General features: G+C 43.2%; 2 protein-coding genes across 2 annotated transcripts in view; both read right to left on the bottom strand.

Annotated features, from left to right (window-relative positions):
* Positions 1 to 11,365, bottom strand: part of LOC125289588 — a gene marked incomplete in the record, with an annotated part of 28,164 nt that extends 16,799 nt beyond the window's left edge. The window contains 2 exon segments of the mRNA XM_048236519.1: positions 8,255 to 8,381; positions 11,202 to 11,365. Coding sequence (XP_048092476.1) covers positions 8,255 to 8,381; positions 11,202 to 11,288 — 214 coding nt within the window.
* Positions 11,366 to 11,423: 58 nt separating this feature from the next.
* The window catches only part of LOC125289330 (spermatogenesis associated 6-like protein), a 6,172-nt gene continuing 5,095 nt past the window's right edge, over positions 11,424 to 12,500 (bottom strand). Inside the window, exon 7 of the mRNA XM_048236083.1 lies at positions 11,424 to 11,474. Coding sequence (XP_048092040.1) covers positions 11,424 to 11,474 — 51 coding nt within the window. The remainder of the gene's footprint in view (positions 11,475 to 12,500) is intronic.

Here is a 12,500-nt window from a genome sequence, read left to right as displayed (position 1 = left end):
GACCCAAGTTTCCGTCTCTCTCAATAAGCGATTCTGTTGTCTTTGAGGTTCTCTTATTGACGCATTGAACTGCAATTTGGATTAACACCTGCTTTACAAGATTGGAAGTATTTAGAGCGCCAGAATAGGCGTGCTTTTCAGGAGACAGTCTTTGTACATACTGGGGCCATAATTAGAGGCTCTTTACTCTTCCTCCCATCTTTTTAAGCTTTAAGCTCACACCCTGGATCCTCCCATAGATACGCCATGACGCAGTAAGCATAATCTGCCACTTAAGCTCCAGCGACGGTTCGCGGCTTTGTATTCGCGACCTGTTTGTACCACCGCCAATGATTTTACCATTCGCGAAACAAATCGCCTGAAGTGGGCGCACAAGCGTTAGTACATCTGGCCCTGAGAGAGAGAGACACACACACACACACACACACACACACTGAAGTGGGCGCACAAGCGTTAGTACATCTGGCCCTGAGAGAGAGAGACACACACACACTGAAGTGGGCGCTGGCGTTAGTACATCGGCCCTGAGAGAGACACACACACACACACACACACACACACACTGAAGTGGGCGCTGGCGTTAGTACATGACCTGAGTCCGTTTGCCTTTGTCTACCCGGCGGTATGGAAACACTAGCACCTTAACCATGGTGCAGATCTTCGGTATGGAAAACACTAGCACATAACCAGGTACAGATCTTCAGTATATGGAAAAACACTAGCACACTTAACCATGGTACCAGATCTTCAGTATGGAAAACACTAACACATAACCACAGGTACAGATCTTCAGTATGGAAACACTAGCACACTTAACCATAGGTACAGATCTTCAGTATGGAAAACACCTTTTACTTAACCATAGGTACAGATCTTCAGTATGGAAAACACTAGCACCTTAACCAGGTACCAGATCTTCAGTATGAAAACACTAGCACACTTAACCATGGTACAGATCTTCCAGTATGGAAGAAACACTAACACATAACCATAGGTACAGATCTTCAGTATGGAAAACACTAGCACACTTAACCATAGGTACAGATCTTCAGTATGGAAAACACTAGCACACTTAACCATAGGTACAGATCTTCAGTATGGAAAACACTAGCACACTTAACCATAGGTACAGATCTTCAGTATGGAAAACACTAGCACACTTAACCAGGTACAGATCTTCAGTATGGAAAACACTAGCACACTTAACCAGGTACAGATCTTCAGTATGGAAAACACTAACACACTTAACCAGGTACAGATCTTCAGTATGGAAAACACTAACACACACTTAACCAGGTACAGATCTTCAGTATGGAAAAACACTAGCACACTTAACTATAGGTACAGATCTTCCAGTATGGAAAACACTAGCACACATAACCATAGGTACCAGATCTTCAGTATGAAAACACTAGCACACTTAACCAGGTACAGATCTTCAGTATGGAAAACACTAGCACACTTAACCATAGGTACAGATCTTCAGTATGGAAAACACTAGCACACTTAACCAGGTACAGATCTTCAGTATGGAAAACACTAGCACACTTAACCAGGTACAGATCTTCCAGTATGAAAACACTAACACATAACCAGGTACAGATCTTCAGTATGGAAAACACTAGCATAACCAGGTACAGATCTTCAGTATGAAAACACTAGCACACACTTAACCAGGTACAGATCTTCAGTATGGAAAACACTAGCACACTTAACCATAGGTGCAGATCTTCAGTATGAAAACACTAACACACTTAACCAAATTTACAGATCTTCAGTATGGAAACACTAGCACACTTAACCAGGTACAGATCTTCAGTATGGAAAACACTAACACGCCTTCGCGGGTACAGATCTTCAATTATGGAAAACACTAGCACGCCAAACCATGTTCCGGATCTTCAGTATGGAAAACACTAACTACCTTAACCACGGGTGCAGATCTTCGGTACTATGGGAAAACTACTGACACCTTAACCATGGAATTTACCAGATCTTCGGTATGGAAAACACTGGCACGCCAGCCGCCGGTACACCAGATCTTCAGTATGGAAAACGCAGCACCTTAACCATAGGTACCGGGTCGCTGGTATGGAAAACACTAACACACTTAACCATGGTGCGGATCTTCAGTATGGAAAACACTAACACGCCAACCATAGGTACAGATCTTCAGTATGGAAAACACTAGCACCTTAACCATGGTACAGATCTTCGAATTATGGAGAGGAAACGCACAGCACCTTAACCATAGGTTACCGGTCTTCAGTATGGAAAACGCTAGCGCATATTGGCTTCAGGTACAGATCTTCAGTATGGAAGCATTCTTTGTACCTTAACCAGGTACAGATCTTCAGTATGGAAAACACTAAAGCACCTTAACCATGGGTACAGATCTTCGAGTATGGAAAACACTGGCACACTTCAACCAGGTACAGATCTTCGGTATGGAAAACATAGCACACTTAACCATAGGTACAGATCTTCAGTATGGAAAACGCAGCTTGCTTAACCACGGGTACAGATCTTCAGTATGGAAAACACTAGCACATGGAAAATCTTCCACACTAGCACCTTAACCATAGGTACAGATCTTCGGTATGGAAAAACAACACTTAACCATAGGTGCACTTCCAGTATGGAAAACTAACACCTTAACCATAGGTACAGATCTTCAGTATGGAAAACACTAGCACCTTAACCATAGGTACAGATCTTCAGTATGGAAAACACTAGCACCTTAACCATAGGGTACCAGATCTTCAATATGGAAAAACACTAGCAAACCATAGGTACAGATCTTCAGTATGGAAAACACTAGCACACTTAACCATAGGTACAGATCTTCAGTATGGAAAACACTAGCACCTTAACCATAGGGTACAGATCTTCAGTATGGAAAACTAACACTAACCATAGGTAACCAGATTTTGGATCTTCCAGTATGGAAAACACTAGCACCTTAACCAGGGTACAGATCTTCGGGAAAACACTAGCACCTTAACCATAGGTACAGATCTTCAGTATGGAAAACACTAGCCATAGGTACAGATCTTCCGGTATGGAAAACACTAGCACCTTAACCATGGGTACAGATCTTCAGTATGGAAAACACTAGCACCTTAACCATGGGTACAGATCTTCAGTATGGAAAACACTAGCACACTTAACCAGGTACAGATCTTCCAGGTATGGAAAACACTTCCATAGGTACGGATTTCAGTATAACCAGGGTACAGATCTTCAGTATGGAAAACACTAGCACACTTAACCATAGGTACAGATCTTCAGTATGGAAAACACTAACACACTTAACCATAGGTACAGATCTTCAGTATGGAAAACACTAACACACTTAACCATAGGTACAGATCTTCAGTATGGAAAACACTAGCACACTTAACCATAGGTACAGATCTTCAGTATGGAAAACACTAGCACACTTAACCAGGTACAGATCTTCAGTATGGAAAACACTAGCACACTTAACCATAGGTACAGATCTTCAGTATGGAAAACACTAGCACACTTAACCATAGGTACAGATCTTCAGTATGGAAAACACTAACACACTAACCATAGGTTACGAGATCTTCAGTTATGGAAAACTAGCACACTTAACCATAGGTATCTTCAGTATGGAAAACACTAGCACACTTAACCATAGGTACAGATCTTCTCTGACTTAGCTGTCAGAATGGTTGTTATCTGGAGCTATCTTTGCACTTGACGAAGGTCAGTGTAAAGGAAGAGAGAGTGGAGAAGAGAAGAGAATTATGAAGGTAAAAAGATATTTTTATCTCTCACGTTCAACCAATTTGAAAGGTGTTGCTTGTCAAGTCTTAAATTCTCTTTTTTAATGACATTTTGATGTTGATAGCGCCACCATATTAATTAATTCAGTCAAGAGTTACTTCTCTACGGAGCCCGGGAGAGCTCACTTTAAGTGATATTTTTTCTGGTCGTGATAATTTGTGAGCACGTTTTCCTTTAATTAAACCCTCGAATTAATAAAACGTGAGCACGTTTTCCTTTAATTGAGCCCTCGAATTAATACAAAAAGCGTTGACCCGTTGTAGGCCTAAATTGAGCTCTCAGAAATATGTATTTAGTGCTCACATTTAGTAATTCCCGACATTTTCTCACTGCTTCGCTGTGCTGTGGTGGCAACTTCATGTTACCTTGACATGGACTAGGCCTACAGCTGTCTGTAACATTTCATATTGGTAATGTGATGATAACGTAAGCAGCTAATTAAAGACTTTAGGTGGTCATGTTTTATAGCGGACTTCTACTCTTTGTAGCAGGGGGCGCACAATGGTGTCAACCGCCAGCTATGGAGACCCATAATGGGGAAATTCTACTACAAAAGGCTACTCGCCCGGGCTCTGTTGTAGCCCTGTGACCGGTTTCCACTATCTCCTGGATTGTTGACTTAACTGTGGGTCTAGAAGTCAATCGAAGCACATCCACAGCGACAAGCTCCCAAACAATTACAACCGCGTAGACCTACTGTTGGTACAAATAGGCTACTGCGTATTAGTAGTATAAATACCCCGCAATACAATAAGGTTCCCTTTAAGCCGATGGGCCTCACCATATAACCCACAGCGCGCAAATGATGCACCTAGCGAGGGTAAGCTTTGATCACGGACTATGAAACGGGAGACATAAACAGTGTCGTTCACGATGCTCAGCTTCTCGGGCTATGTAGCCCAGCTCACACCGTTCGCGATAAACACCACAGCTCTGCATACGCGGACCTCAACAAACACTCAAAGCCAAACATTCAGCTGGACGATGTTGGCAAGGGGCCTGTACAAAAACACACAATCATCTGCTCTCCACCTACAGCCTACCTAACGGGGCTATAACCAGGTGCACTGCAATCAATGAGATTCCCTCTACGTCACTACAAGCTGACACACCTCCCGGCGTCATTCAGGGATACCCCTTGACACCACACTATGTTTTTGTGCACACAATTGAATTTCTTGAGCCCGTTTTAATTATTAGGTAGGTGCGTTTTTAATAGATCGAGATCTCGAATATACTATAACGTGCTCATGTTTACATGTCAAGACAATATTGAGTGCAGCGTTTTACAAATTAATGGCCCGCGTTTAAAATGTAGATCGTGCTCACAATGTTCTATAACCATGTTCACAAATTGTTGCTCTCGTTTTAATAAATCGTGCCCCTCGTTTTAGTAAATGGTGCGCTCGTTTTTAGTAAATAGTGCACTCGTTTAATAGAATTGTGCCCTCGTTTTACTATGCTTAAAATGAGAGCTCAATTTAGTAAAATGAAACTCACACTATAGTAAAGCGAGGCACAATATAGTAAATTGTGCACGATTTGTCGTAAACCCGGCCACAATTTAGTAAAACGAAGCTGCGATTTAGTAAAGCGAGTGCACAATATGGATTAAACGAGGGGCACAATTTGGGTTAAACAAAGGCACAATTGAATTTGGTAAAGCGGCACAATGTAGTAAAAGCGAGCACATTCTCTCAACATGCAAAACATTTTGCGATGACCCTCTCTAGGGCTCCGTTACTTCTCTCAAGGTGGCAGCACATTTTGTTTTTGTTTTGTGTTTGGTCAACATGCCTTAATTATTTTTATTTTGTTTTGTTTTTTCCTGTCAATGCTAAAAGGACGTGTAATGCCCTTGTTTGATATCCTTGTTAGATTTGCCAGTTTGGAAAATTATGTGCCATTGAATTACGATTATCATTGAATAATTTCCTACAGTCCCTAAGTGTTTGTTTTCCTCTGGAACAAAATGGAGGGGTGATCTCTCAGTCCTGGTTCTGGGGATGGGCCTCTGGAAACACCCGTAAGGGAGCTGAACACGCAGCAACGAGTAAACCAAGGACAGCCCTAGAAAAAGATATACTCAGAGAAGCCTGAGATTCTAATATATGAGAGATCTGTCGGCAAGGTCGCTAGACAACCCTGCTCACAACAACAAGATTTGGTTTACATTTTCCATTTGTAAGTTTAATAAAGGCCCCATAGAAAGTATGACCATTTTGCTTTAATACAGGCTAATTGTTTCTCCAAGCTTCCTGCTCCCCATTCTAATAGAACCTGACCCAAGTTATCCTGTTCCACGTGTAGGCCGCAAACACTGGAAGCCTTGTGGAAGCTATGTTCTTGCTTCAAGGTAGACACAGATGTGTTTTGACTTTTGATTGGCTAGGTGTGTAGGCCTTGAGCCCTGCCAGGTCCTGCTTTGAGTGAGGACACCATACACTATGGTGAGCGACTGGCTGAATGGCAACAGTGGTAGACATACAGTACAGGTTCTGAGGGCAGAGAAGGTTCTGGATAAAAGGAACCTTTTATTTTATGTATTAAGCATTGCCCCACAATCTCATGCTTCTGGCAGTGACAACACTGACGAGAGTCGAAGCATATCGGTTAAATTCATACTTGGGGGCCAGTTTAGCAAAGTTGTAATTTTACCAACAGCAGTGAATTTATCAAATTGTTGATGCTATGACGCACTTAGCTCTTAATAGGACACAGTGTTATAGGCGACAACATTTTAACTAAATGGGATAATCTTACAGCCTTGCTGCAGATCATAAGGGGGAGTCTGATTAAAGAGTAGTCTGATAACATAAGACAGCTAGCTCTTGCAGTATATCAAGTTATGATTAAAGATGTTTTTTTTCCTTTAATGGAAGATGAGAGGTTGTTGATGTTGACTTCACTACACTGAACTAATATTGAACTATTAGGTTCATATGTTTATTGACAACACACCCACTGCAGTTGTTATATTGGTTTTCTCATCATTGACATGGAAAAGGTTTTACAACTGTTTTACAGCTATGCAAACCCATTATCAAGATGGTAATGTGGTATGATGACATACCTACTAGACCATATTGTTTACAATTATTTTGGATACAGCAATGCAATGCAATAAAATAAAATACAAGTTTTCATTTGTTTCAGGTGTTCAGAATATGTTAAGAATAAAGTTCTAACCAAGTTCTTTAAAACATGCCTTTATGCCTGCTTTAAACAATGTGAAAAAAGGTTAAGCTAATTAAGCTTTGCTGTATGATAAACAATTCTTGATTATGAGGCACACAAAAAAAGGAGTATTCATGAAGATCATGATCATGTGAATTTATATTTCATTGCTAATTACTAATGTACACCAATCATGTGTAGCTATTTTTCATGATTTATGAAGGAAATCAGTTAAATCATGTATCTAGTCATGTACCTGCTTATTTGGATCTGACTAACTTTGATGAAACAAGTGTATAATCATTTATATTTTGTGCATCATTTCCCAGTGGCACTATTTGATGAAATGTTCCAGCCATAAAGGCTGAAAAAGGGGGACTGAGAGAAAGTGGAATAGAACATTATGTCCAATATTCCAGTATGTGGTTTAATGTTCTGCATTATGCCCAATATTCCAATATGTGGTTTAATGTTCTGCATTATGTCCAATATTCCAATATGTGGTTTAATGTTCTGCACTATGTCCAATATTCCAATATGTGGTTTAATGTTCTGCACTATGTCCAATATTCCAATAGGTGGTTTAATGTTCTGCATTATGTCCAATATTCAATATGTGGTTTAATGTTTCTGCACTATGTCCAATATTCCAATATGTGGTTTAATGTTCTGCACTATGTCCAATATTCCAATATGTGGTTTAATGTTCTGCATTTCTCATTAGTGGGTCACTTTGATCCTAAAAGTATGATTCTATGTAATGACTGTATGATATCTGTACTGTCCCTGTGTCTGTGTGTGACTATATTTAGATAAGCGGGAATATTATGACTTTGCAGTGTTTCACTGTTCTGCATGGCTGCGTCAGTAGCTATCTGCTCCGGATTGCCAGGTTGCCACTAATCAGGGTCTGATTCAGTGTAGTCCACGTGAGATGGGATGACCAATGCCATCTCCCGTCAGCCTGGAAGGATACTTAAACCCTAACTATTTCCTTGTCTAGTTAGAGCAACTGATGGATCTTTAGGTGAAGTCATGCTGCCTCTCCCTTAATGCGCATCATTGTAAATAAACTCTGTTCCTGATTTTTCATACTATTGGTCTGACTGGGTCTCTATTCATCTGTGGTATCAAATCATGAGCCGGAGATTCTCATGAGAGCCTACAAATGTAACGTGACCTGAGAACTTCCTAATGTGACTCTGGCATGGAGAGGCCCTATCAGGTTTCCGTGGCGACCCCAAAGATGGCGAGGCCCTACCAGGTTTCCGTGGCGACCCCGGAGATGGAGAGGGGCTTCTGGTGCGGCCGGTCCGGCTGGTGCTGCTAGTGTGGGGTGAGGACAGTGATGCTGAGGACTGGCCATCACCTCGCCAGGACTTCACTCTCTACAGAGGACAGGGAGAGAGAGAGGAGAGAGAGAGAGAAGACAGAGAGAGGGAGGGAGGAGAGGGAGAGAGGGAGGACAGGGAGGGAGGAGAGGGAGGAGAGGGGGAGGGAGAGAGAGGGAGGGAGGAGAGGGAGAGGAAGGGAGAGAGAGAGAGGGAGGAGAGGAGAGGGAGGAGGAGAGAGATGGAGAGGAGAGAGAGAGGAAGGAGAGGGAGGGAGAGAGGGAGAGAGGAGAGGGAGAGGAGAGAGAGGGAGGAGAGAGATGGAGAGGAGGAGGAGGATGACAGGGAGAGAGGAGAGGGAGAGGAGAGAGAGAGGGAGGAGGAGAGGGAGAGAGAGGGAGGAGATGACAGGGAGGGAGAGAGAGAGAGGGAGGGAGAGAGGAAAGAGAAAGAGAGTTAAATCTGAAAGAATATAATAAAGCAAATATGAATGAACAAACAAATGATTTGAATGCAGAGAAACATTACTAAAATATCACTCCTATTTTAGCGATTTGAATGCAGAGAGGGTCGAAACATTACTAAAATATCACTCATATTTTTTTGAAGGCCAAATGTGTAGGCTGCGCATTAAAGTTTGGATAAAAAGTTAACGTTTTTCTTCCTCGTTGAGTTGTTGCCTACGTGAGAACAGGAAAGCTTCCGTTTTCTTTGGTCTGATAACTTTGTGTTTTGACTTTTGACCTCTTCAAGAAGTCATCATAAACAGGCTGTCCACTCATAATTATTCTGAAAATGTTTTCTATTTTAGCCAAGAGATTTATCAGAAGAAACAGTCACCTAAACATTTGTTGCTGACCAGATTCCTCGCGGAGATTGCAGGCTATTAAAGGCTACCTCACAAGTTATATTCTACGGATGCCTCACGAGTGTTACCGCCTGCGCGAATGGAGCATTTAGAAGCTGCGCTGTGTAGTTCGGATCTTTTCAGATTAAGCGATAGAGATTCTGAATGTCGGGCCTTCAGTTCAGTTGAAACGACAGGTAGGCCTACATCTTCACCAGCATCTGACCACGTCCCATCTGATTGCTCATCGTCTTTGCTGTTGCTGTCGCTGTCAATCTCTGCTGTCCGTTCTCCAAAGAAATCCGTAGACAAAGATCATTTACACCTCACAACATTTCAAGCGGATTTTCTCAAAACTTGTTTTTTTGCTGAGACAAGGATAGCTTTCACATTTTGGCCAATATCTCTGGGTTGGCTAAACAGAATTGAACAAATGACCCCTTGTTCTAAACCCTAAGGTCTGTGGATTATGCATATCCAATAAATCCATTTTTTTCACAACACTGAACTCATTTCATCATGGCAAGCCCCAAAAAAATAAGTGTAAAATTGTAACAAATGTGAAATGTGTCCAGATAATATGTAGGAGGCAAAGAGAGAGAAGAAAATGCCAGAGATATGAACAGCAAGAGAGAAAAGGCAGGCACACACACACACACACACACACACATACACACACACACACACATACACACACACACACACACACACACACACACATACACACACACATACACACATACACACACACACACATACACACACACATACACACATACACACACACACACATACACACACACACACACATACACACACACACACACACACACACACACACACACACACACACACATACACACACACACATACACACACACACACACATACACACACACACACACACACACACACACACACACACATACATACACACACATGCACATACACACACACTGTGTGTGTGTGTGTGTGTGTGTGTGTGTGTGTCTCCAGCAGCCCTATCATAAAAGCTTAACTGCACATTCCTTCAGCATGAAGACCCATGATCACCGGACCTGAACATAAACGCCTCTCCGCTCCTCTCCCATCAAACTAACCCAAGCGCAGAGGCGGACATCCCAGGTCCAGAGAGTCAGTCCTGCCATATATTCTTTCTACCTGTGCCCTTAACACAGGTGATATCACTAATTATCTGATCATAGACATGAGAGAGCTAGATACCACACTGGGCTGCGGAACGTAAATAGTGCCGCCATCTTGGTGCCATCGGGCACTTGCTGTCCTCAGCCTCACTGTCAGTGTCAACAAACACCTGGCCACCCATCATCACCCATCATCACCTGGCCTCCCATCATCACCCATCATCACCCATCATCACCTGGCCTCCCAACATCACCCATCATCACCCATCATCACCCGTCATCACCTGTCATCACCTGGCCACCCGAGCACTTGCTGTCCTCAGCCTCACCCTCAGTGTCAACAAACAGGGTAACATGACAACAACCAGAACAGACATGTTGGTCAGTGGTGTCAGTGGTGTCAGTGGTTATCATTCTCCCTTGTTTAGGCCTACCATTCCATGTGAACAACAGTGAGGTGAACATAGAAGTACATTATAAGTTGTCTAAGCGTCAGCCTCTGCCCCATGCTGCGCCCTAGTGGCCATACAGTACATAGCAATCTCAACTGAGCAGTTCTGCTGAACCAGAGTCTCTTATTACAGGAGAAGCTTCTGATGATCGAGAATCCTTATGATAAAAACATGAGACTCACAAATATGAAATATAAATACACAGGATCATGCATGTACACACTCACATTTTCAAACACACACAGACACACACGCACACACACACACACACACACACGGACACACACGGACACACACGGACACACACACACACACCCACACACACACACACAAACACACACACGGACACGGACACAGACACACACAAACACACACACATACACACAAACAAAGAGACACAGAGACACACACACACACAGTGCGGCGTACTCACTCGCTGCCACACACTCTCGGGCAGAGACTCTGTGAGGCTGGCAGCAGGGCTCTGAGTGTCCAGTCGGAGCAGTGGCAGCCTGTGCATGCTGTGGCTGGGTGTGTCCAGCAGGGCGGCCGGCGTTGTAAGGGGACAAAGAAGCCGAGCCCGTGTGGTGCCAGCTGGAGCCCGTCCCTGCTCGCCGCCTGCCCACTCCGCCAGAGGCGTAGAGCTCAACCTCTCTCAGGGCGGCCTGGCAGCGCCGCTTCCTCTCAGCTTCTGTGTCAGTACCCGCTGTCACCACAAGGGGGAGATCATATCAACATAATATTATATTATATTACATTACATGACATCATATTACATTATATTATATTTTATTACATATTATATTATATTATGTTTCGGGTCAAGTACCAAATAGAGCAGTTTACCGCGAATGTGTTTGTATATGTGTTGGTGTGTATTGTAGTATTATGATAATCTGTTTAATGAGAGTGTTTAGTCAGTGAACAGCGAGGTGGACACAGTTGAGAGTGTACCAGAGGGACAGGGTTATTATTGATGACATACGTATGTATGTCAGCCATGTGCCACACACTCATCATATCATCATGTAGAGAGACTCTGTGACACACTGGATGGGGACATAGACACATTCCAGAGGAACAGGTGTGTGTGTGTATGTCTACATACACACAAACAAAGAGGCAGAGTTGTGTGTGTGTGACAAAAAGTGAGTGTGTGTGTACCAGAGGGACAGGGTTGTCCCTGAGGCTGGCAGCAGGGCTGTGAGTGTCCAGTGTGTGTGTGTGTGTGTGTGGGTGTGTCTTGGTCTTGTAAGGGGACAAGAGCGAGCCCGCAGGGTGCCCTGAGCCCTCCCCCTGCTGGGCGCCTGCCACTCCGCCAGGGCTTAGAGCCTGTAGCCTCTCAGGGGAGAAGGCCTGGCTTGACTGCCCCTCCCACGCTTCTGTGTCAGTACCAGCTGTCACCACAAGGGGAGATCATATCAACATAATATTTATATTACATTACATGACATCATATTACATTATATTATATTTTATTACATATTATATTATATTATAAGCCGGGTCAGTTACCAAATGAGAGCAGTTTGGTGTGTTTGTATATGTGTTGGTGTGTATTTGTGTGTGTGTGTTTGTGAGTGTGTGTGTCTGTTTGTGAGTGTTTAGTGGTGAACAGCGAGGTGGACACAGTTGAGAGTGTACCAGAGGGACAGGTGTGTGTGTGTGTGTGTGTGTGTGTGTGTGTGTGTGTGTGTGTGTGTGTGTGTGTGTGTGTGTGTACCAGAGGGAC

This window comes from Alosa alosa, chromosome 24 (genome assembly GCF_017589495.1).
Source record: "Alosa alosa isolate M-15738 ecotype Scorff River chromosome 24, AALO_Geno_1.1, whole genome shotgun sequence".
Classification (NCBI taxonomy): domain Eukaryota; kingdom Metazoa; phylum Chordata; class Actinopteri; order Clupeiformes; family Clupeidae; genus Alosa; species Alosa alosa.
The sequence above is the reverse complement of the archived record's forward strand: the minus strand, read 5'-3'. Positions and strand labels throughout refer to the sequence as shown.